The sequence below is a fragment of the Rana temporaria genome, chromosome 11, assembly GCF_905171775.1.
Source record: "Rana temporaria chromosome 11, aRanTem1.1, whole genome shotgun sequence".
NCBI lineage: Eukaryota > Metazoa > Chordata > Amphibia > Anura > Ranidae > Rana > Rana temporaria.
In genome coordinates this window covers 40,600,639-40,626,802 of record NC_053499.1, presented here as the reverse complement: position 1 = coordinate 40,626,802, position 26,164 = coordinate 40,600,639, and the positions used below count along the sequence as shown (strand labels likewise).

Genomic DNA, 26,164 nt, shown 5'->3' with positions numbered 1-26,164 from the left:
TGGCAAGCCCTGAATTGCCATCTGCTTTGGCCATGACGCTATTCTGAAACATTGAGGGTCTTGTTTCCCTCTACAGACATGGAATGGACAGCTTGCACATCTGGAAAGGCACCATTAATGATGTTAGATAATTTCAGATTTTAGAGCAGAGTATACTCCTATCCAGACATTTTTGTCAGAGGGAGACCTTGCATATTTCAGCAGGACAATGCTAAAATGCACATTGCATCTATGACAGCAGCATGGTTTCAAAGTAGAAGAGTCTGGGTGCTTAAACAGCCTTTCTGCAGTCCAGACCTTTCACCAATTGTAAATATTTATTGCATTTTGAAACAAAAAAAATAACAAAACACCCAGGACTGTTGAGCAGTTAGAATCCTATATCAGGCAACAATGGAAGAGCATTCCTCTCCCAAAATTCCAACACCTGGTTGCCTCAGTTCCCTGATGTTTACAATGTTGTTAAAAGAAGAGTGATGTTACACCGAGGTAAACATAATCCTGTCCCAACTTTTTGTTGCTATAATCAATTTCAAAATTACCTTATTTTCTTAAATTGTTACATTTTCTCAATTTAAACATTTGATATGTTTTCTATTGTGAATAAAATATGCATTTTATGAGATTTGCAAATAATTGCATTTTGTTTCCATATGCCTTGCGAAAGTATTCGGCCCCCTTGAACTTTGCGACCTTTTGCCACATTTCAGGCTTCAAACATAAAGATATACAACTGTAATTTTTTTTAAGAATCAACAAGTGGGACACAATCATGAAGTGGAACGAAATTTATTGGATATTTCAAACTTTTTTAACAAATAAAAAACTGAAAAATTGGGCGTGCAAAATTATTCAGCCCCCTTAAGTTAATACTTTGTAGCGCCACCTTTTGCTGCGATTACAGCTGTAAGTCGCTTGGGTTATGTCTCTATCAGTTTTGCACATCGAGAGACTGAAATTTTTGCCCATTACGCCTTGCAAAACAGCTCGAGCTCAGTGAGGTTGGATGGAGAGCGTTTGTGAACAGCAGTTTTCAGTTCTTTCCACAGATTCTCGATTGGATTCAGGTCTGAACTTTGACTTGGCCATTCTAACACCTGGATATGTTTATTTGTGAACCATTCCATTGTAGATTTTGCTTTATGTTTTGGATCATTGTCTTGTTGGAAGACAAATCTCCGTCCCAGTCTCAGGTCTTTTGCAGACTCCATCAGGTTTTCTTCCAGAATGGTCCTGTATTTGGCTCCATCCATCTTCCCATCAATTTTAACCATCTTCCCTGTCCCTGCTGAAGAAAAGCAGGCCCAAACCATGATGCTGCCACCACCATGTTTGACAGTGGGGATGGTGTGTTCAGGGTGATGAGCTGTGTTGCTTTTACGCCAAACATAACGTTTTGCATTGTTGCCAAAAAGTTTGATTTTGGTTTCATCTGACCAGAGCTCCTTCTTCCACATGTTTGGTGTGTCTCCCAGGTGGCTTGTGGCAAACTTTAAACAACACTTTTTATGGATATCTTTAAGAAATGGCTTTCTTCTTGCCACTCTTCCATAAAGGCCAGATTTGTGCAGTATACGACTGATTGTTGTCCTATGGACAGGGTCTCCCACCTCAGCTGTAGATCTCTGCAGTTCATCCAGAGTGATCATGGGCCTCTTGGCTGCATCTCTGATCAGTCTTCTCCTTGTATGAGCTGAAAGTTTAGAGGGACGGCCAGGTCTTCGTAGATTTGCAGTGGTCTGATACTCCCCATTTCAATATTATCGCTTGCACAGTGCTCCTTGGGATGTTTAAAGCTTGGGAAATCTTTTTGTATCCAAATCCGGCTTTAAACTTCTCCAACAGTATCTCGGACCTGCCTGGTGTGTTCCTTGTTCTTCATGATGCTCTCTGCGCTTTAAACGGACCTCTGAGACTATCACAGTGCAGGTGCATTTATACGGAGACTTGATTACACACAGGTGGATTCTATTTATCATCATTAGTCATTTAGGTCAACATTGGATTATTCAGAGATCCTCACTGAACTTCTGGAGAGAGTTTGCTGCACTGAAAGTAAAGGGGCTGAATAATTTTGCACGCCCAATTTTTCAGTTTTTTATTTGTTAAAAAAGTTTGAAATATCCAATAAATTTCGTTCCACTTCATGATTGTGTCCCACTTGTTGTCGATTCTTCAAAAAAATGTTTGAAGTCTGAAATGTGGCAAAAGGTCGCAAAGTTCAAGGGGGCCGAATACTTTCGCAAGGCACTGTAGATTTAACACTGCATCCCAACTTTTTTGAAATTGGGGTTGCACAAGCTGTATTCTTGGTATAGTACTTGAATAGTTTTACAATGATTCCTTTTATGGTTTGCCTAATTCCAATTCACTAAATTTGTACTGTTGTGCTACTACTCCGCTTTGGAAACCTAATGAAAATTTTAAACAGAAGTACTGACTTTGTCATTCCTTATGGTCTCCGCACAGTGGGAGCCAGCGTCTCTAGCCACCATTTCTTAGTGGCTCAGTCAGATCATTGTTAAGGCTTATGGTCTTAAGGATTGGGTTCCACCCATTTCTCTCAAGGCAGGTTTACTAGATCTGTGAGTGCTTCTTGGGCTTTTCAGCATAAGAATTCACAAAGCTGACACCTGTTTTTCTATTCAAATGTTCTCCTAAACTTTCCCAGGTGGATATTCAAGCGTTGGGTCCATCAGGTGGTTCTTTGAACTGCTGGTGGACCCAAGTAACTGTTATTGTGTGGGCCTGTAAGGCCCCTTTCACGTTGACACATTTTTCAGTTGACACACAAACTTTCCAGCACGCGATGGGCAGGAAAAAAAAAGGGCAGACAGTCTTTAAAGCTGATGAAACTAAGAGAACATTTCCTGAAACTTCTGTAAAAACAGGGAACAGTTGTGGATTTAGAACACTGGTTAAACACAGGCAGAGTATCTGCAAGAAATAAGTCACCTGTCCTCCATTGCAAGCAATTGGGTTTTCTCCATAGATATTTTTTTTACCTCCCCACCACTATTTGGCCTCTGCCACTGTTGAGCACTGGTGTTTTTGTGTTGTTTCCATCTTTCAGTTGGACTGCTTTTGGACATTCCAATAGTCTCTGAATCGTGTGTCCCTCAACTTTTTTATACCATCAAAGTACCCTTCCATGGAATTCATTAAGTGGCATGGGTCCTTGCCCCTGTGTTTTTGCCAGTGTCCAAATTCTTCTGTAGGGAGCAATATAACCCAAAAGTCCCTAAATCTTTAAACCACTTGCATCTGAATTGGGAGATTCATCATCCATGCACTGATTCGCATGATGAAAACGGACCTGTTGCCTGGGAACATAATATTTATCTTCTTATTGTGTGTTCGAGTTACTCGGGTCAAAAAGTCTGAATCTAAAATAGATATTTGTGAATACTTTTTACCAGCAAAATACTGTTTTCAGACCGTGTTTTTTTGTCTTTTCTCTAGTTAACTGCAGACAGTAATGAGCAGGGCTCTTACGTTGTGGCAATGGAGACTTTTACAAACCTGGGCCCAATTGTGGACATGTGTGTAGTGGATCTTGAAAGACAGGGTCAAGGACAGGTGAGATTGTCTCTCCCCTAATTCTTCATGTTCATTATTTGGTGTCTGTCCTTGAGGCTAAGTGACCGTCTTTTATCTACAGCTTGTTACCTGCTCTGGAGCGTTCAAGGAAGGTTCACTGCGAATCATCAGAAATGGCATTGGCATTCATGAGCATGCCAGCATCGACTTACCAGGAATCAAAGGTGCTCATGAATCCCATTAGTGGGCAATATAGTTTAGACTAGGGCTTTTCATTCACATTAACTGGTTCTGAACATTGATTTATATAGATGCAATAAAAAGTGATAAGCGCTAAAAACCATAGAAAAAACGACTAAAGAGGTGATCACATAAACAGTGGGTGTATGAAAACAAAACACAATGCGTGATAAAGAGTGACTATTGGGTCATAAGTGGATCCTGAAAAAACAATTAAGGTAAAGAAAAATGTCTTTACCTTAATTGTTTTTTCAGGATCCACTTGTGGTTTTTAGCGCTTATCACTTTTTATTGCATTTATATTTTTTGTGTACAGTGAACACTAATAGATACTGCTGCTTTTCACCCATCTTATTCATTTAATATTGGTTTACTCACAGTAGTGCAGAAGTTACCACCTTTATTATTCATTTATTTATATAGATTTTATTTGGATTTACCATTTCATCTATTTTACATAATGTCAGATTGTTGGTGTTGGCTGTACAATCTGTTTCCTCTACAACTTGTGTAATTTTCTGTGCTCCCTTTATCAGGCCTGTGGCCTCTCAGAGTTGCTGCCAGTCGTGAAACGGATGACACATTGGTCCTGTCTTTTGTTGGACAGACCAGGTGAGCTGTGAATTGAGAATTGTTCTCCATAGGCCCGTATTCGCTATTGGAAGACTAAACTGTGACTTGTTTGCAGAGTTTTGACCTTGTCGGGAGAAGAGGTGGAAGAGACTGATCTTGCTGGTTTTGTTGACGATCAGCAGACCTTTTTCTGTGGCAATGTGGCACATCAGCAGCTCATTCAGGTAGGAGACTCTCTCTCTCTTTTTTTTATTTTTTTAAACATATTTAAAGTTCTTGTGGATCAGCTTGTTCTTGGTATAACATCTCTGTTTATACCTATACAGATAACATCAGCATCAGTACGTCTGGTGTCTCAAGATCCCCAGAGCTTAGTGAGTGAGTGGAAGGAGCCCCAGGGTCGTAAAGTCAGTGTCTGTTCCTGCAACAGCCGTCAAGTTCTACTTGCTGTGGGAAGAGTCCTTTACTATTTAGAAATCCACCCCGGAGAACTTAGACAGATGGGGTATGTCAGTAAAAGATTTTTTTCCTTCTGTTACACTCTCCTCCCTTTCTCCATGTTTCACTTTATCAACCTTGCTATCTCTTTACCTTTTTATATTGGTGCATTTCCGTAACACTTTTGTTTATTCCACAGCTGTACTGACATGGAGCATGAAGTTGCTTGTTTAGATGTGACCCCACTGAAAGGCAGTGACACACTGTCCTCACTTTGTGCTATTGGCCTCTGGACTGACATCTCTGCCCGAATCCTAAGTTTGCCAGATTTTCAGTTATTGCACAAGGAGATGCTGGGGGGCGGTAAGACAAGTGGATCTTCATGTAGTTGAAATATGTGTTTATTTTTCTTAAGTTTCTATGCAGTACAACATACAATATTTTCTGCTCTGATCATCATTTTAGAAAGCCTATCCTTTTTAATTCTTGATGCTGAAAATAAAAATTGTTCGGGAAAATAATGGTCACTATAGCTTGGTGAAATTAGGCGACATTCTTTCACTGTTTTGTGCTCTGTATTAAAAAAAAATTAACATTCTTTTTAATTCTCTCTCTTTTTTCAGAGATTATTCCAAGATCCATCCTTATGACTTCATTTGAGAACAGTCACTACTTGCTGTGTGCGTTGGGTGATGGTGCTCTGTTCTATTTCAGCCTCAACACAGAGACAGGTAAACAGAGAATTATGATGTAGCATAAGGTACTGCTGCTTTTATAAAACAAATTAGAACAAAAATTCTATAAAAAAAAATAGTGTTGCCAAACCCAGGACCCTGCATTCACTATATCTGGTCTCCCATATAGTAAGGTATATTCTACACCTTGCTTGATCACGTGAAAGAAAGAAAGGGTTGGGACTTTAAATGAAATGCGTGTTGATGCAAACAGTATGTATAAGTAAAATTGTATAGCGTAATAACCAGGCTCAAACTTACCAACCAAATTGCAAGCCGAATTCAACTGTCTAACTTCGTATGTTAAAAGCAGAGGATTGTTTGCACACATTTGCAAATATATGGATAAGCCACAGGCCGCTTACAAGGCTCTCTGCATTACTGTGGTCCTAACTAAACTTTTCTAGTTTCCTCAATGAGGCATACAAGTGCTAATGAGTAGATGGAGAGCAGGTGACTAGGGGTGTGTGTCACCCGCCAACCTCCATCTAAAATAGGTATGGCAATAAAAAGCACTGGAAAAAACGCATAAGGGTAAATGTATAAGCATCAAAATCGCATCTCCATCCCTATTGGTAAACATGGAACTGGGTTTGGGACTTTGAATGAGGCATATGAATAACACATGCCTCCATCCCTAAAACTTGAAAGAAAGAAAGGGTTGGGACTTTAAATGAGATGCGTGTTGATGCAAACAGTATGTATAAGTAAAATTGTATAGCGTAATAACCAGGCTCAAACTTACCAACCAAATTGCATTGTCTAACTTCGTATGTTAAAAGCAGAGGATTGGTTGCACACATTTGCAAATATATGGAATATTGCTTGATCACGTGTGAAAAAATTTCCACATTATGTGCTCTTTGTAATGCAGGTATTTGCTCCCACTTCTGGGCATAGGTCGCTGCGGCAACCTATGCCATGTCCAGTGCTTCCTTCGTCCCCCCCGCTGTCTTCTGGGAGACATACAGGTCCCAGAAGATAGCAGGGACCAGTGGGATTGCGCATGCACAGTAGGGAACAAGGAAGTGAAGCCACAAGGCTTCACTTTCTGATTCCCTTAACAAAGATGGTGGCGCCTCCACCCAAGAGCCGAGGGACAGATCGGCTTTGGGTGCCTACATCGTGGGCACCCTGGACAGAGGTAAGTGTCCATATATTAAAAGTCAGCAGCTGCAGTATTTGTAGCTGCTGACTTAAAAAAAGTAAAAGCGCCCTATGCCAATCATATCTATGAGAGAAATGGTGATCTGGTAAGTGTCTGGCCTGCAGGGAGTGTTATTTTCACATAAGTCATGAAAGATTTTTACACACAGATGGATGTTACTGAAGATTAATAGTGAAAATTGAGGGCACGAGGTGCATGAAATGCTTATGATGATTGTTTGATCTGTATGGGTCACAACACCACCACAATTTTTGAAATATTTTTAGTTTATTTGTATGTTCTTTTTTTGTAAGGTGGCAGTGGTTTTTTATATTTATATACATAGGAGTGGTTGTGTTTGTGCAGAGTATATTTAGGTTTACAAAGTGTTGCTTTTATACATTAGTTTTGTTTATTTCGGGATATTGTAGATCAGGATTCATTCATGATTTTGCACTAATTAAATACAGATTTTAAATGTTTACTCTTATCAAAGAGTTCATTTTTTAAGTGAACATGTGGTTTGTTTAGTATTCAAGTATTGTTTTCACTGTACTAGTTAAAACTGTACCACTAAATACATGCAAATGAGAAGGGATTTTAGATTTCCACTGGCTCGTTAGAGCAGCATTTCTCAACTCCAGTCCTCAATGCGACCCAACAGTTCATGTTTTCAGGTTTTCCCTCAGATGAAACAGCTGTGGTAATTGCTAAGGCAGTGAAAATGATCAAATCGCCTGTGCAAAATAATGGAAAGCCTGAAAACATGACCTGTTGGGGCGCCTTGAGGACTGGAGTTGAGAAACACTGCGTTAGAGGATCTTTGCTTATACTCTAGAAGATATTGGAATCAATATATAAGTGTCTTTAGCATTCATGTGGCCTAATTGAAAGTAATTTCTTTCTTTGTTCCAGGTCTTTTGAGTGACAGAAAAAAGGTCACATTGGGAACACAGCCCACAGTGTTGAGGACGTTCCGTTCTCTGTCCACAACAAATGTATTTGCTTGTTCTGATCGGCCGACTGTCATCTACAGCAGCAATCATAAACTTGTTTTCTCCAATGTAAACTTGAAGGAAGTCAACTATATGTGCCCATTAAACTCAGAGGGTTATCCTGATAGGTAAACCTTTTCTGTTAATATAATGGTGATAGGACATGCATTACCTACAATCTAATGTTACATAAACAATTTGTGATGGAAGCAACTGTAATACCTTAGTGGCCCCACATTTAGCATTGGTTCTGATGGCTGTTAGTCTTTTTTTTGAAGTGTAGCTCTAGGATTTTTTTTGTAGAATGGTAAAGACTTGGGTCCCTAAAGTGGTTGTAAACCCACTTTGGAAAAAAGAACTAATACCTGCTAGACCAGTGGTTCTCAACCCTTCTAGTGTCGTTACCCCTTGATAACATTTCCCAAGTTGTGGGGACCCCTAACAGTAAAATTATCGCTGTAGCGTGGGTTGTCAGCACGCAAGGTAGGGCAAGTAATTTGCCCCCCTAACCCACGGACATTTAGCGCTCTTTGAGTCCCTTCCAATCGTACGGTATTAAAACCCCTTATGGTATATTTTAGGATGTACCACTCTTTCCCTTTTATCTCTCTTTATACAAATTTCTTGTTTTTTCCCCCCATCCCTTTCTCTAGCCATCTTTCTTAATATTTCTCTCAACTTTTTCTTTGTTCCGTCTCCTCTTTTCTTCTCCCTTCTATGTATTCTCTTTTTATTCCTTCTCTTAGTCCTTGGTATGGGGGGGGGGGGGTCAGGTGGGGGGAATGGGATCAGTGCTGGTAGGGAGTTGGGATGAGTGGCAGTGCTGGGGGGAGTTCTGATCAGCCAACTTAGGTGCTCTTTAACAAGGTCATCTGCTGATCTGAGAACTGTAGTGGGGACTTTTAATGGCAACTCTAATCACAGGTAGTGTTACTCACTGTGTCTCTGGCTTCACTGTGTATCCAACTTTGTGGTGTCTCGTAGCAGTGACACCTATGCCGAAATCAGGAGATAGTCTCCTCCAGCCCCTCCCACTTCACATTCCTCACCAATCAGCTGACCTCTACTCTCTGCCCCCCAGCCATGCGGTGAACTGAATAGGCAGCTATGAAGAGGCTGAGTGGGCGGCCACTGGCTCCAGGAACAGCCCAGCTGGGTGGCCACAGGCTCCAGGAACAGCCCTGATGGGCGGCCACAAAAAAACTGGGAGAGCAGCACGGTCTTCAGGAAGAGCCCAGGATTCGGTGACCCCTGGCAAATCGTCATTCGACCCCCGAAGGGGTCCCGACCCCCAGGTTGAGAACCACTGTGCTAGACAAAGGCATAATGAGCTAGTATGCATAGCATACTAGCTCAATATGTAATGCTCACCTGGGTTTGAAGCCCCTGCTGCGGTTCCCGACACAGCACCGGCCAGCGACATGTCTTCCCAAAGTTACTTCCAGGTATCGCGGCTCTGGCACTGTGATTGGCCCAGAGCCGCAATGACATCACTCTCACTCATGTTCTCTTTTATAAATGGCACGATTGCTGTTTCTAAAGTGCGCCCCTTTCGTTGTCTATGGCGCATGCGCCGTGGACATCAAAGCATGTCTCTATTGTAAATCTCCTAAACCGTGGAGGTTTAGGAGATATTTCCAGCACCTTCAGGTAAGCCTTAATCTAGGCTTACTTGTAGGTAAAAGTGGTTGTACAGGGTGTTTTTTTTATTACAGTGTCCCCTTTAATGGAGGTTCACAGCTCTATTTGTACTGCTGACCATTGCTAGTGAAAGTGGAGGTAGAAATGCAAGATTTTAGAATTGTCCCCAGAACAAGAGGTAAAGGGAAAATTTCAAATGCTGGCAACTGAGGAATTCCTGTAATGTGGGGAGATTTTCTCGAACTCCCTCTTGTGTATGACACAGGAAATTAGGGAAAATTTCCCCGATGCGATATAGACAGTAAAAGCTGTTTTTAACCTTTTTTTCTTACTCAATCAAAAAAAATAAAAAAGTGTCTGTAAATACTTAAAAATTGTTTAACGACAACAATATACGTTTTTATTAACCTTTTTTGGAGAGTCATCCTTTTTGTCAAAACTCATACAAAATACAGTGCTATTATGTATTCATAGAAAATAAATCGCCATTAAATCCAATTCTGTATTTTGGTACTTTCTGTTCTTTACAGTTTGGCCCTAGCTAACAATAGCACACTAACCATTGGAACTATTGATGAAATCCAGAAACTGCACATCAGAACCGTACCACTCTTCGAATCGCCTAGGTAGGTCTGTTGAAGAGATACATTAGAAATTGTTACATGTAATGGGTAAACTTGCACTAATGATGGTTTTCTCATGCTTGTAGGAAAATTTGCTATCAGGAGGTGTCTCAATGTTTTGGCGTTCTGTCTAGTAGAACAGAAGTTCAGGATGCTAGTGGCGGAAGCTCTCCTCTACGACCAAGTGCAAGCACTCAGGTAAAACTACATTCCTGGCCATTTTATATACTGGGAAGAATAGCCTTCAACAAAATCAACTTATGGGGATGAGTATGGAGCAGTTGTGCAACAAGTGTTTTTGTTTAACTTGTAAAGAAAGCTTGATGCCATTATTTAATTATACCTATACTGAACAAAGGAAAATGTATAACTGGTAAAAAGGTTATACATTACTACCAAACGGATTTCCTTTTGTTTAGGCATCTTTGATCGTGGTGTTATATACAGGCGCTAGAAGGCTTTACTCGGTGGCCAGTGTGTGTAGAAAATTGGTGCATGTTGCTGCATCCCATAGAAGCCAATTTGTAAACTGCAATGCAATTAAAGGAGAAGTCCAGCCAAAGCTTGTTTAGCTGGACTTCTCCTATGAATCGCAGGAGTGCAGTTTGTTTTGCACTCCTGTGACCTGTTTTCAGCAGAAAGTGGGCTGAAGTCCACTCTCTGCGAACGTCACTCCAGGCACCGCATCATATAGACAAAGTTTGGATTCACCAGGTGCCTAGACCGACACCCGGCTCAGGCTCTCAGCATGCCGCCGCTACAGTGATCGCTGTATGCCAGGAGTACTCTAAAGCTGTCGCCTATAAATATTAAAGCTATGCCAGGAGGTGTCATGCACCTTGCTGGACTTAATTCATAGTGTGCCTTAGGTTTTTGCAAAGGATCTGAATTCCTGGAATTCAGATTTAAGCATCACTTTACATGCCATACATCAGTTCCTGCCCTCAAGGAGCTTAGTCTAAGGTCCCTATTTTGTTTTACTAGGGATAGTTACCAGAATTTCTTTGCAATGTGGGAGGAAACCCACACAAGCACAGGTAGAGAGCAGGTGGTGTCTATTGTTTCTCTTGGGATTTGAACAGAGAATCCCAGTAGTGCAAGGCAGTGCTAGCCGCCAATCTTTCTATTTTTATGACTTGCTGAAAAAAACATGTAGCATTCGATAGTGCAAGGTGCAATTTACACCCAATTAAATGACTTATTGCAGTGTCTAATCAATTATCAGATGGCTACGTCCAAAGTTTCAGAAATCAATTGTCGTTTATAAAATGTTCATTTGTTAAACATTTTGATTAAACGGATGATGGCCTTCAAGGAAAATTGCTGGATCTTTCAGTACAAGCAACCTACACTGTATGATCGTCCAGCTAAAAGAGCATTTGTGAGGTCGGCACTGATGTACAATAAGACATGGTTCGCTATCAGTGTTCTGATCAGAAAAGGGCCTTCCCCAGACTTGCCACAGAGTTAGAATCACACAATTGTCTAAAATGTCTTGGTATGCTGTTGTACTAACAATACCCATCACTGGAAACACTTGAACAACTCTCTGGCATTAAACCTGCTAGCTTCACAAATGACAAATCATTGTGAAAAAAATATATAGTACAAATGATTCAATATATATACCATACATATGTACATATTCCAGCAAAAAAAAAATCCAGTGCATAATTGCAGAAAGTGTCACGTGCATACAAAAAATGGAAATACAGTATATTAATCAGTGTAAGTCCCAATAAATGGTGAAAAAAGTCTGATTGTTAAATCCCAGTGTTCCATTATTTGTGAATAGCAACCACGAATATCCACCACCGCAGGGGGAAAATGCGCTTACCAGAGATCGTGGACTCCGATACCAGTGGCAAGACAAGTGGTACCAGACAAGCTGACATAAGCATACAGTGGATATAAAACATCTATACGTCCCTGTTAAAATGTCAGGTTTCTGCGATGTAAAAAAAATGAGACAAAAAAAGAATTTCATAACTATTTTCACTTTTAATGTGACCTATAAACTGTACAACTCAGTTGAACAACAAACTGAAATATTTTAGATGAAGTAAAAATAAAAAAATACAATATTATGGTTGCATAAGTGTGCAAACCTCTTCAAATCGCCCAATAGATTTTCAATCGGATTCAGGTCTGGGCTCTGGCTGGGCCATTCCAAAACTTTGATCTTCTTCTGGTGATGCCATTCCTTTGTTGATTTGGATGTATGCTTTGGGTCGTCATGCTGAAAGATGAAGTTCCTCTTCATGTTCAGGTTCTGAAGGTTTTGTGACAATATTGACTGGTATTTGGAACTGTTCATAATTCCTTTTACCTTGACTAAGGTCCCTGTTCCAGCTGAAGAAAAAAAGCCCCAAATCATGGTGCTGCCACCACCATGCTTCACTGTGGATATGGTGCTCTTTTGGTGATGTGCAGTGTTGTTTTTGCGCCAAAAAGGTCAACCTTGGTCTCATCAGACCATAACACATTTTCCCACATGCTTTTGGAAGACTTCAGATGTGTTTCTGATTAAATTTAGCCAGGCTTGGTTTTTCTTTATAAGAAAAGGCTTCCGTCTTGCCACTCTACCTCATAGCCCAGAGATATGAAGAATACGGGAGATGGTTGTCACATGTACCACACAGCCAGTACTTGCAGCGCCTTTAATGTTGCTGTAGGCCTCTTGGCAGCCTCCCTGAAAAATTTTCTTCTCGTCTTTTCATCAATTTTGGAGGGACGTCCAGTTCTTGGTAATGTCACTATTGTGTCAAATTTATTCCACTTGATGGTGGCTGTCTTCACTGTGTTCCATGGTATATCTAATGCCTTGGAAATTCTTTAGTACCCTTCTCCTGACCGATACATTTTTAACAATGAGATCCCTCTGATGCTTTGGAAGCTCTCTACAGACCATGGCTTTTGCTGTAGGATGTGACTAAGCAAATGTCAGGAAAGACCTATTGGAACAGCTGAACTTTTTTTTTGGGGTTAATCAGAGGCACTTTAAGTGATGGAAGATGTGTATTCGCTCCTATTTAACATGAGTTTGAATGTAGTTGCTTCATTCTGAACACAGCTACATCCCCAGTTATAAGAGGGTGTGCACACTTATGCAACTTTTTTTGGCCATTTATTTTGACTACCACTGATTTATGTATTTTAAATTTTTATGTACATGTGACACTTTCAGCAATTATGCACTGAATGGTAATGTTTTGTAACTGAAATATGCAAATTTTGTTACTTATGGTTAGGGTTGTCCCGATACCGAGTATTTGCGCTAGTACTTGTACTCGCGCAAATACTCCCGATGCCTGGTAGAATACTTTTTTTTTTTTTTTTTTTTCGAATGCGGGTGGAGAGGGGGCGGAGAGCGGAGCAGAGCAGTCCTCGTATGGGGGAGAGGAGAGCTGCTGCCGCTGCCGCCTTAGCCAAAGCCAAGTCAATCCCCCCCGCCGCTGCCGACATCTAGTTACTATGCGCTGGGGGAACACAACAGCCGTCATTTGCATTTGAATAGCTGTGTGTTCCCCCGCCACGCCGTCATGTATAACCCCTCCCCCTTGCCCGGGCACTTTGATAGACAGGTCACCTGACCTGTCTATCAAAGTTTCTGGGCAGGGGGGGGGGCTATACATGACGGCGCAGCGGGGGAACACACAGCTATTCAAATGCAAATGACAGCTGCTGTGTTCCCCCAGCGCATAGTAACTAGATGTCGGTGGGGGGAGGGGGGGGGATTGACTTGGCTTTGTCTTAGGGGACACATGGCTGAATTAAGGGACATGGCTGAATTAAGGGACATGGCTGAATTAAGGGACATGACTGAATTAAGGGACATGACTGAATTTGGGGACACGTGGCTGCATTTAAAAAAAAGTATCGGTATTCGGTATCGGCGAGTACATGGGAAAAAAAGTATCGGTACTTGTACTCGGTCCTAAAAAAGTGGTATCGGGACAACCCTACTTATGGTTTGTATATTGAATCACTTGTCTACTTTATCCATAAACGGGGAAAAACAAGTTTTGCCTCTTTAGTTCCACTTGTGGGTCGTCCACATACTTTTGGCCATATAGGTAGGTGTGATGGTCAAACATTTCATTGTATTACTTCCTATTTTCCCAAGAGAACTATGCTGGAACAGGCTGCCCTTTTTAATGAGCTGGGCTTTGAACATTGAAGCAGCCTTCACATGCCTGTGTCTTGAATCCCACAGGCATTGTCTTCCAGTGTGAGCAGCAGTAAGCTTTTTTCAGGAAGCACCTCTCCCCATGAAACCTCATTTGGAGAAGAAATTGAAGTTCACAATCTACTTATCATAGACCAGCACACTTTTGAAGGTAAAACGTTAGACATTAGTTACACAGTTAGTTTAGTTCATAAAGAGGCATCAAGTAAACGGGAAAATCATGCTTTTGTTTTTTCTTTTCTTTTTAGTCCTGCACACTCACCAGTTTCTGCAGAATGAATACACCCTCAGCTTGGTGTCCTGTAAGCTGGGGAAGGATCCAAGCACTTACTTTATAGTAGGAACAGCCATGGTATATCCGGATGAGGCAGAACCAAAGCAAGGGAGGATTGTGGTTTTCCAATACAGTGATGGTAAGCATAAAAAAAATAGACTGGCATGTTTTACAACTGGTGTTCTAAGGATTAAGATATCAATTCCAGAGGGATAGCAGTTGTCCATTTCATTCCAGGTATGATTTTCTCAATGCAGATTTGCAAATCAAGGCAAGCATAAGATGGGGTGTGAAGGGAATCAGACACTTCTGCTTCTGTGTTGTATTGAGTTTTGAATCTCTGAACTGATCATAAAATGTGTGTTTTGTCTAGGTAAGCTTCAAACTGTTGCTGAGAAAGAAGTGAAAGGAGCTGTGTACTCTATGGTGGAGTTTAATGGGAAGCTGCTGGCCAGTATCAATAGCACGGTAATAATGGATAATAGGCACCTTGTGATGCTATGTTTTTAACATTCTGATTATGGGTTGTATGGTAACAGCATATTCTGCAGAAGTTTCAGTTTGTGGGGGGGGGGGTTTGCAAATAAGTAAAGTCATGCAAACATAATATGGGGGGGCGCAGCTATAGGTGGTGCATGAGCCCTGAGAGTTTAGAGCTGCATATGTGCTAGAACCTTCCTGTACCATTGTAAGGAAAAGGCAGTGCTCCTCTGGAAATTAGGGTATAGATGGGAAGTGGAAGACTGAGGAGGAGAGAGAGGCGAGTGCTCACTGTAGCTGAATGGAGGCAAAAGACTTCAGTGCTGCTGACAGGGAAATTCTCTTTTATTTTAAAGAGGAGCTCCAGTCATTATTATAAATATTAAGTAGGCAGCTACAAAAACTGTAGCTGCTGAATTTTAATAAACAGGCATAGCCCTGTCCAAGGATCAGGCGCTGTGCTTTCTGAACCCTTTACTCCACCCGTTTTCAGTCTTTGGTGCGCTGTGCATTGTTAATAGTCCGCAGTCTTCTGGGACCTGTGATGTGTCCCAGAAGACTGCGGATTGAAGAAGAGGGAGGAGAACTTCCGCTCGGATTGCCAGGCATTCTGTGCAAAGGTGGAAGCAAGTACCTGTCAAAACCAGGTATCCACTCCCCCCTAAAAATGTCATTTCTGAAAGGGGGAGGAGGCCTTAATTTAAAGTGGTTGTAAAGGCAAAAGTTTTTTTTTTATCTTAATGCATCAAGGTAAAAAGCCTTCTGTGTGCTGAAGCCCCTAATACTTACCTGAAGGCCCTCTAGCTCCAGCGATATTGTAGGACCGTCCAGGACTCCCCTTCTCATTGGCTGAGACAGAAGCACAGTGTCATTGGCGCCCGCTGCAGCCAGTGAGAATAGAAGGGTGTGGGATCAGGCCACAGCTCTGTGTCTGAATGGACACAGGGAGTTGTGTCAAGCTTGGGTGCCCCCATAGCAAGCTGGAGGGAGGGGCCAGGAGAGCCGAAATAGGGACCAGAGAAAAGCAGGATACAGGCTGCTCTGTCCAAAACCAATACACAGAGGAGGCAAGTATAACATGTTTGTTATTTTTAATTAAAAGAAAACGCAATCACTTTAAAGCGAAACTTCCCTTTTGGATGAAATTCCGCTTTAATATTTCCAAACTATTGTATTTAGTTAAAATAAATTTTTCTGCAAACTGGGGGAAACAGGAAACAAAAAGTGCTGCTCTTTATATTACTTTTATGTTGGACTACATGTTGGTATTTACAAACTGTATTGTATTTTTTAGTTTTAATAAATTTTTCTTCAAACGTTCACATGGGACTTTTGGGGGCGTAGATACTGCCTCTATGGAGTTTGGACACTAAGATAAATCAGAAGGGTATTGCTCATCTCCTTGTGGCTCATACCCCCTCTACACAAGCAGCAGGAGCTCAGGTTTAGCTTTTAATAGGCACATTTGCACTGTTGGAAGTTAGAGGGTGGTTGAGTTGTTCTGGGTAGTGAATGTAATAGAACAAACTAGAATGTAACCCTGGCTATAAGGAAGGTGATTCGCTTCTTGGCGTGTCAGCTAGGTCATTCGCTGGACACAGTTGTACGTTTTTGTAACATTAAGAAGGGCTTTCTATGTAAGGTGCAGAAGTTTACATTTTTCTGTGCTTAAAGTTGGCGATAGTTGGTGTACTTTTAATGTCAACTGCCACCTCTACCTAGGTTCGCCTGTATGAGTGGACAGCAGAAAAAGAGCTGCGTACAGAATGTAACCACTACAACAATATCATGGCTTTGTATCTGAAAACCAAGGGCGATTTCATCCTGGTGGGAGACTTGATGCGTTCAGTGTTGTTGCTAGCTTATAAGCCGATGGAAGGAAACTTTGAAGAGGTAAGCCGCTCTGCATAACTATGCCAAAAAATGCCTATAGAGGAGAAGTATAAGTCAACGATTTTACTATTCTGTTCATGTATATCTGACTCTGTATTCTGTGCTTCAACAGATTGCACGGGATTTTAATCCCAACTGGATGAGTGCGGTGGAGATTCTTGATGATGATAACTTCCTAGGAGCGGAGAATGCATTTAATTTATTTGTTTGCCAGAAAGACAGGTAATGAGAAATTCTTATTCTGCAGTATTTGTAGTATGGATCTTATTGGATAGTACAGTAACTGTAGAGTAGTTAGTAGGCAAAACTATACTAAGCGCAGCAACTATGACATTTGCAGGAAGGGCTGAATAGGTCTCATTGTTTTTAGATGATATGAATTACTAATGGTGACCATGAACGGTGTGATAAAACTGATCGATTTCTGATATGACAGAACAATTAAATTAGACTTCGATTAAGCGAAACAAATCATGTACAAGCGACAGATGGTGATGGTTCCAGAAGACCCAAATCAATGAGTTGTGGTGGGAGAAAAATCTGTCATTCTGGGTCTATCATTGGCAGTTTTTGCTCCCCTGTGATAAACTGGCATCATTGATCAATCCTATACAATTGATTTCTTTCCCACCACAGCCGATCAACTTGAGTTGACAAACAGTTACTATGTGTTGCTCATCTTTTGCCCCGGTTTACTTATTTGTATCCCCTCTATCTCGCAATGGGGGCAAACGCACCAGCAAAAGCCAGTGTCTAGGGTCCAGATTGGATGTATTGATAGAAGCGCAGCCATTGGCTGCTGTCAATCAAATCCAATGGTGCAGGGGGCAGGGCCGAGTCCTGCTTTTTGTGTAAGTAGACGCAGAAACGAGACACAGGTGCGCGCCCGCATGGGTGTTCAAGAACTGGGCACTTGAGAAGAGGAGGAGCCAGGAGCGCTGCTGAGGGACCCCAGAAGAGGAGGATCGGGGTCACTCTGTGCAAAACCAACTGCACATCTGAGGTAAGTATGACATGTTTGTGTGTGTTCTTTATTTTGTTTTTTAAAACCCTGAACTTTTACAACCCCTTTAACTTCTCATGGCAACATGGCTGCTTTATTAGTCATATGCTGCAAAATCTTGAATGCAGTACAGAATATGAGAGTGATTTATCTGGATAACACATGACCACAAATCTAACAGTTGGAAGGGAGATGTAAAGATTGTTGTTTACATTTTTAGTGCTGCCACAACAGATGAAGAGCGACAACACCTGCAGGAAGTTGGACTTTTTCATCTGGGCGAGTTTGTCAATGTCTTTTGTCATGGCTCCCTGGTGATGCAAAATCTTGGGGAGACGTCCCCACCAACACAGGGTTCTGTACTTTTTGGAACCGTTAATGGGATGATTGGTGAGTCTAACTTGCTGCTTCTGTTTTGCTTGCTTGAATGGCTTGGTATATCCATATTAATTATTTTTATCTGTGTATCTCAGGTCTTGTGACATCGGTATCTGAAAGCTGGTACAATCTTCTGCTTGATGTTCAAAATAGGCTCAACAAAGTCATCAAGAGCGTAGGCAAAATAGAACACTCATTATATCCTTTGTAGAAGAAAACATTCATATTATCATGCACTTAAAAACAAAGCCAAAGTCAATTTTAGTCCTGGGCCTTCGGTAAGCTTGTGACTATTGTGTTTAGGATATGGTTGTCAAAGTTTTATTGACTCTCTTCAAATCCAAAAAAAAAGAGAGATGGTATAATGCATACCAGCTTTTTCTACTGGAGTTAGTAAAGACCAAATGTAGTAACTTACAATCCCAGATCCTTCATAGTAGTTTGAAAAAAGGAAAAATACTGCGCTCCCTAATGGTGACTAAACACAATAAAAATTACCAATGATAAATGTATAGTATTGAAAAAGCAACTGGCCTAACAGCAAGTGAAATAATAGAAATATAAAGCAGCAGTGAAAAAATGTGCGAAAACACAACTAATTAGACAGAAAAAATACAAAAAAACTGCACTATAAACCAACATGTGAAAAAGAATCTGTGAAAAGTAACTTAAAGCGGGAGTTCACCCAATTAGGTTTTTTTTTTCTTTTCCCCTTAGATTCCTGCTCGTTTTGTCTAGGGGAATCGGCTAGTTGTTTTAAAATATGAGCCGTACTTACCGTTTTCGAGATGCATCTTCTCCGTCGCTTCCGGGTATGGGTCTTCGGGAGCGGGCGTTCCTTCTTGATTGACAGTCTTCCGAGAGGCTTCCGACGGTCACACCCATCGCGTCACTAGTAGCCGAAAGAAGCCAAACGTCGGTGCGGCTCTATACTGCGCACCGACGTTCGGCTTCTTTCAGAAAATCGTGACGCGATGGATTCGACCGTCGGAAGCCGCTCGGAAGACTGTCAATCAAAATAGGAACGCCCAGTCCCGTAGCCCATACCCGGAAGCGGCGGAGAAGATGCATCTCGTAAACGGTAAGTACGGATCATATTTTAAAACAACTAGCCGATTCCCCTAGACAAAACGAGCATGAAGCGAAGGGGAAAAAGGGTCATGTGCGGGTGAACCTCCGCTTTTAAGTGGAAATAAACCATATAATATGTAACATAAAGAATCTAATTGCCGACAATGGAAATGGCAGCAAAAAGTCTTAATAAGTGTCAGACAAAAATTGAGTCCATAATGGTGGAAACCTGAAAAGAAGCCTGTGATGACACCAATATCAAACGTGCACCTACACCAGATGTACAAGCCTGCTTACCAGAAAACAGGCTATGCAAGCCTAGAAGTCAACCACACTCTCGGCTGGTATTGGTCGTACGACAGGGAGGTGAACACTGGTAATCCGAGCGGATGCCAACCGGTCACATCGATCTCAGCGGCTGGAAGGTGGATGAAAGTAAATCGCCCGGATTACTTTTATCCACCTTCCAGCTGCGGAGATCGATGTGACCGGTTGGCATCTGGCAGCGCTCGTTCTGGTAAAACTACCGTTCATAATGGAGTAAGCACATTCATCACGCTGTAACAGACAGAAAAGCGCAAATCGTCTTTTACTAACACGGAATCGGCTAAAGCAGCCCCAAGGGTGCCACCATCCGAATAGAACTTCCCCTTTATAGTGCCGTCGTACGCGCATTGCTGGAGCATTTTTAAAAAACGATGGTGTGTGGGCAACGTCGTTTTAATGATGATGTTGGAAAAACGTTGTTTTTTCTACATGGCGAAAAACGTTGTTTTGTTTTTATGCCGCAAAATGATCGTGTGTTCGCTGCATAAGATTCTTCATAGTAGATTGTCCCTCGGAATACATGCAAAATTAATATGCACTGGTGATGGTATCAGTTCATGTGAAAAAGATTGAGGAGTGAGTTAATATTTCAATATCTGGTAACCTCACCCTATTCCGAGAAATTCCTGTGTTCTCCACTATTGCAATATAAAGAACAGGCTATGTGACTTCTTATTAAAAGTTTCTTGTAATGGGTTTCTTGTAATGGGTCATCTAGTCTAAATAAATTGCAAGTTCCTCGTAATGCAGCAGAGCTCATTCACTTTTTTTTCCCTTTTGTTTGTTTGCGAGCCATTATCCTTAACTAATTATTACTTGGAGATCATTCCACACAGAAAGGAAAACTGAAGCTGCAACAGGATTTATAGATGGCGATCTGATTGAGAGCTTCCTGGATATCAGTAGGTCAAAGATGCAGGAAGTGGTAGCAAATTTACAGGTATGGTTCATTGTTTTCTAGTGCTGCATGTTCTCTATAAATTGGTTTCTTTACATCATAGGACACATTATCTTCCTATACATGATGATAGCATTATGCTGCTACATGATGATAGTATTATGCCCCTCCTGTCAGGTGATTGGACAGGCATAACACCTCCCAGCTAGGCAAGGCCTCAGTTTTTTTGTTTGTTTTTTTGTTGGTGTCTTAGGTGATGGTCATGTTGGTGCAGTGTTGGCATGAAAAGGTAGCTAGCTTCTCAATGGTTCCATTTGGAATTGGGAAACTTGCTTTTTCCAGATCCACTTTCCTTTGGCTTTTCTACACTCAGCAGAATGGCACCTGGACCCCGCTCTAAACAAGTGGGCATGGCCTGTAACATGAGAATAAAGTAAAGATCAGGTGCTACAACCCAGTAGAATAAGGAGATCTTCCAGAGCTATTGGGTAGTTACTTGCTTTTTAAAATCTACAAATTGTATTAGATCTCCATAAAAGACTGTGTCCATACAGCAGATGCTAACGTGTTTCGGCCTTGTTTACAACCTGAACAAGGCACAAAAGCGTTAACATCTGCTGTCCAGACAGGACACTGTCTTTTATAACCAATACATTTTATAGAGAAAACAAGGAGTTGCAGATTATCTCTTTTCATGACTGTAACATGAGACCCTGTGTATTAATATATTGTGTTGCTGACCAGTAGGGTGCTATACAGGGTCCAGGGCAGTGATCCTCAGGCAAAGAGTCAAGCCCCTGAAGGCCCTTGTGGCAGAGCCTGCCACAGTGGGTAATGATTAGATTTACCTGATACTCCCCCAGCCTGAATAAAGAAGACATTTTGTGAAAGTTTTTCTCTATTTTTCTTTTTCTAAACAGTATGAAGGGGTTTGATGCAACTGTACAGCCTCTTGGGCTGCCTTGAGAGCTACATAGCAGTAGCATAGCTTAGGGGCAGTCTGGGACCCTCTAGCCATCAAATGTAGACAGGGTAAAGTTCTACTCCACCCCATGCATTCAGCGGTACAGATTCGACCGCATGCTTACTGGGGCCAGTGCCATCTCAAGTGGGGGAGCACTGATCTAGCAACTGCCACCTTGGATCTCCATGTGAGAGCAGTAGTGGTCTCAGAAGTACAGTGAATTCAGTTGCAGCAGGAGTGTGGAACCCTATGGAACTACAGACCCCAGCAGACCAACTATTGGTGAGACTACTGGTTGCAGCAAAGCCTTCCTTGTGGGACTACTGGTCGTAAGCACATATTAAAGGGCCACACCACCTGGGGTAACCAGCACTGTGTTGCTGCTGGCACATTGCCTTCTCAGCTGACTTTAACAGTTGTTCCCAGTAAGGATCTCTCTATATGTGTCTTCAGGCCATGTCTCAGCAGAGTGGAGGGGGATATACCAGAGTGAGGCGTCCCAAATACCTTTGTTGGGTAGGAAGGAATCTGGAAGCAGCCCCCCATGCAATGTATTCCCTGGGGGTCTGTATGTTCCATACGACTCTGACTCCCACCACCTATCTGGTATTTTTTTTTTTAGGGCACCTTCCTCCAATTGCTTTGTGACGAGGGAGGAATTCACATCTGGTATTGTGGGGCTACAGCAGCAGATTTCTGGAGTATTGCTAGCTTGTCCTGGCTTGGACCACCTTGGTTGCAAGCAGAAATATTTCACTCTCCTCAACAGAAGGAACCAATGAAGGACGAGGTAGAGGAAGATCAGGATCTTCTGGAAGAAGGGGATGCAGAACAATCCTTGTCTGAAGAATCTACCTCTGAAGACCCTCAGGGTCAGGGCTTATCTCAGACCCCAAAAGGCTTTTGTGAATTTTTTTTGCAGACACTGTCCAAACTAATTTTGAAGTTACCACTTCCCAAATCCTTTACTCCAGAGGTTACAGGATTTGGATCGTGGCTGCTTTCACAAAGTCATTAATTCCTTTACACCAAACAGGTTCACTCAGCAATACCCCATGGAGAGAGTTCTCTATACACGGAGAGTACACCTTTGGTGGATCTGGCAATCTCTCATCTCAATAAGACCCTCATGCGTCCAGTGGACTAGATCCCAGTGTTTAAAGATGCCTCAGACCAACATCTGGAGGCCTTATTTAAAGCCTCATTTGCATTACAGCTGGCAATTGCAGCTGTTGGTGTGTGCTAAAACCTTAAGGTCTGGGCTCCTTGTATGAGGAGAGAAAGAGAGAATTTCTCACGTGCCCTTAGCCTCTCATCTGGGGGTCTTGTCTATACACGTGCATGCGCATGATCTTGGGGCTGAAGTGTTGGCCAGTGCAATTGCTCGGCAAGAAGAATGTGAAATGTTTGCATTTTCAAGGAGAATGTTTGTTTGGCTTAGGAGGGAATTTCCTGTCTTTTTGCCAGTGTCCAATTACCTGAAGGTGGCAGCATAACCCTATTGTCCTAGATATGAAGATCATCTGTGTCCTAGGTTGTACTCCAAGAAAAGGATTTTTACAGGCAACTCAAAACTCCATCTTTATTTCCGTTTACTGAACAATGTTTTACTTATCTTGCAGATTGATGATGGTAGCGGTATGAAGAGAGAGACAACTGTTGACGATTTAATTAAAATAGTAGAAGAGCTGACCAGGATTCACTGATTCTGACCCTCTCCTTCATGTTTACCCCTTAGGCTTCTCCAATATCCTTTGTGAGAATTGCCTCCGTTGGCCTGATGGACAGTGAGATCAGCTTGCATTTATCCTGTCAGTGCCTATAGAGGGAATACCTTGTTATGCAGCTCATCTGGCAGTTATATATTTTGCGTCTAGAATTGGCCAGTGAGGGGCTTGTACCAGCAAATGGAAATGTGTGTATTTGTACAGGTTATTACCCCCCTACCACCCCCAACACCCTCTTTCTGTGCTGAAAGCTGTCCCTTATGTTTTTTTTTTCATTAATTGCATTGTGAAGAGCAATGAACTTTTTGCATAGCTGGCGTGAACTGTGGCATCAGATACCAGGCATGTGACGTCATCTGCAGCAACTGTGGGGTGTTTCACGTGCAAGTTGGTGTTCTAATGCAGTGTCCCTCTCTCCAGTTCCTGTGGGCAAACAGTAAAAAGGAGAAGGTTATTTTTTGACATTTTAGGAAATAAATTAGACTGGAAATACAATTTCTTTAAAGCTTTTTATTGTAAGCACTTGGGCATGGTGATATTCTCAAAGTGTTTGCTTGGGATGTTTGTGGAATGGCTTGTACTCTAGTTGGTTTACGTTGTATGCAGTGAAATATGTGCTTACTTAGTAAGGTAGTGATGACGAGCACAATACAGTAACAATCAGAAAAATTAAATAATAATGTGAAATCTCATGCTGTCTTTGCTTTTTGCACCATCTTACTAAATAAACCAACTTAAACCGTCTTTATTAAATTGAGTACAAAGGGTGGAGGAAGTGCCAACAGCAGCCAATCGTTCCAGCTATAACTTCTCCATCTTTGATGATTTGACGCTACATTAAATTCTGATTGGGGAAAGCACTAGTGGGTGCACAGACACTGAAAAGGCTATTGACATAAAGCAGTAGTATTTGACCTGGAGTATGTACAGATTACCACAGCCCTTGTGGTCACCATAGGGCTTATTTACTCTGTCCGATATCCAAACCATGTTCTGTTATTTTGATTATGGGTTGTATAAATGTGTATTCATTCCTGAGATCTCAAAATAAGATAAAACGAAGCTAAGCCCAGATGGGTACGCAGTGCTTTAAGTGTTCAGGACTGTATCAATTTTATGCAGTTGACATTAAAAGAAAAAAAAAAAAAAACAGAATGACGCTGAGATTTTATGCTTGTGGTATAATTAAGGTGAACTTGTGATCGCACTAAAAAAACTAGTATACTATTACCTTAAGATCTACAATCTATGTTGAATTAGACTTAAAGCGGGAGTTTTAACATTAGTTTTTTAACATTAGATTGGGCCTAATTACGGGAAGCAGAATCGGGTGTTTTGTTTAAAATCAAAGCAGTACTTACCGTTTTAGAGATAGATGTTCTCCGCCGCTTCCGGGTATGATCTTCGGGACTGGGCATTCCTATTTGATTGACAGCCTTCCGACGGTCGCATACAGCGCGTCACGAGTTGCCGAACGTCGGTGCGGCTCTATACGGCGCCTGCACACCGACGTTCGGCTACTTTCGGAAACTAGTGACGTGCTGTATGCGACGGTCGGAAGGCTGTCAATCAAATAGGAACGCCCAGTCCCGCAACCCACACCCGGAAGCCACGGAGAACATCTATCTCTAAAACGGTAAGTACTGCATTGATTTTAAACAAAACACCCAATTCTGCTTCCCGCAATTAGGCCCAATCTAATGTTAAAAATAGATTTTTTTGGGTGAACCTCCACTTTAAATGGAATGGAGGGCAAGATCATCTAAGCACAGATAATGACTTGAACCTGTACTCAGTTGTTAACAAAATGCTATATAGTTTTGCTGGGTTAGGTTAAAAGATGGTACTAGAGGGGCTGAAACCCTTTTTTAGAGAAAATGCTGATTTAGACTCCCTTCAGTGATGACACGTCTGATAGGAAAACTGTACTTGGGGCAGCTTGTAGCCAGCTATTGCTAACCATCCCTTCTCAAAATTGAATTTTCCTGGTTTCATGATGATCAAGTAAGTAGCCTCAGTACTTTTGGCCTTGCTTACCCTGGGCACATATTCAGATTAGGAGTTTGTTTTGGTTCATTGAATCAGTGTTGCCTAACATTTTAAGAAAGTTACCAGTGGGGGGCTACATTTCTTTCTCGGTAAGAAGAAACAAAGTCCTAACGACTTGGTTGAATGTACTCTGCTGAAGTTTAGGATCAGAGTTTGGACTGGCGGATCGTTTCCTTTGTTGGAGATGATGTGACTAAGAGCCTAGGCCAGGGTTTCTCAACATTTTAAAGAGCGAGGGCCACTTAAGGGCCACCCCGTTTGGTATAATATAAGGCTTACTTGTAGGTAAAATTAATCTCCTAAACCTCCACGGTTTAGAAGATATTCACCCTGCATACAGCCGCATGCGCTCTGAAGTTCTGGCGTATCGTGCCGGAAAATTCAGAGCTCATTGCTGGAAACGAGGGCCTCCCACGAATGCGGGGGCTTCCTTCTAAGGTAAGTATTTCATAATGTGGTAGTATGAGATGTGTACTACCACATTATGCTATTGTCTTAAAATGGTAGTAAACGTTGGAAAAAACAACAACCCTGCAAGTGATTTGGTAACCAGACACTCGGGCCACAATGAAATAAAATGTTTCAGAATTGAATTTTGTATTTTATTTTGAATAGCATATTTAAAGATTAACAGTCAGGATCATCATTTATGGTGGGACCAATCCCCACTGGATGTTTAATCGCAATCACAAAAAGAGCGAATGACACTAGTGTGAACACTAACTTTTTTTTTTTTACTTTTTACAAGGACCCTGTCTTTTTCAGCAGTTGCAGGCCGAAAATGGAGAGGATCGGTTCCTGTATACTGTATGCCACCCCGGAACCCCTCCTGCCCAAATGTTAATGTGACAGGGAGGCCCACATGGGCCTCTTGGAGCATGGGGCGAGGTCGCCATTGCGACCCCTGATGCTACACCAGTGGATGGGGAGTGTGGTAAAACCTGTCTCCAATATGGGGTTTTAACCAACAACCCCCCTCC

General features: G+C 41.8%; 1 protein-coding gene across 1 annotated transcript in view; it reads left to right on the top strand.

The window, feature by feature from the left end:
* The window catches only part of DDB1 (damage specific DNA binding protein 1), a 40,057-nt gene extending 15,772 nt beyond the window's left edge, over window positions 1–24,285 (top strand). Inside the window, exons 8-26 of the mRNA XM_040328397.1 lie at window positions 3,463–3,579; window positions 3,662–3,764; window positions 4,317–4,392; window positions 4,469–4,577; window positions 4,680–4,858; window positions 4,991–5,154; window positions 5,415–5,522; window positions 7,588–7,795; window positions 9,839–9,934; window positions 10,018–10,129; window positions 14,148–14,271; window positions 14,369–14,533; window positions 14,768–14,862; window positions 16,597–16,767; window positions 16,880–16,989; window positions 17,991–18,160; window positions 18,244–18,346; window positions 20,363–20,486; window positions 23,031–24,285. Of these exons, the coding sequence (XP_040184331.1) occupies window positions 3,463–3,579; window positions 3,662–3,764; window positions 4,317–4,392; window positions 4,469–4,577; window positions 4,680–4,858; window positions 4,991–5,154; window positions 5,415–5,522; window positions 7,588–7,795; window positions 9,839–9,934; window positions 10,018–10,129; window positions 14,148–14,271; window positions 14,369–14,533; window positions 14,768–14,862; window positions 16,597–16,767; window positions 16,880–16,989; window positions 17,991–18,160; window positions 18,244–18,346; window positions 20,363–20,486; window positions 23,031–23,114 (2,418 nt within the window). The 3' untranslated portion in view covers window positions 23,115–24,285. The remainder of the gene's footprint in view (window positions 1–3,462; window positions 3,580–3,661; window positions 3,765–4,316; window positions 4,393–4,468; window positions 4,578–4,679; window positions 4,859–4,990; window positions 5,155–5,414; window positions 5,523–7,587; window positions 7,796–9,838; window positions 9,935–10,017; window positions 10,130–14,147; window positions 14,272–14,368; window positions 14,534–14,767; window positions 14,863–16,596; window positions 16,768–16,879; window positions 16,990–17,990; window positions 18,161–18,243; window positions 18,347–20,362; window positions 20,487–23,030) is intronic.
* The last annotated feature ends 1,879 nt before the right edge of the window (window positions 24,286–26,164 follow it).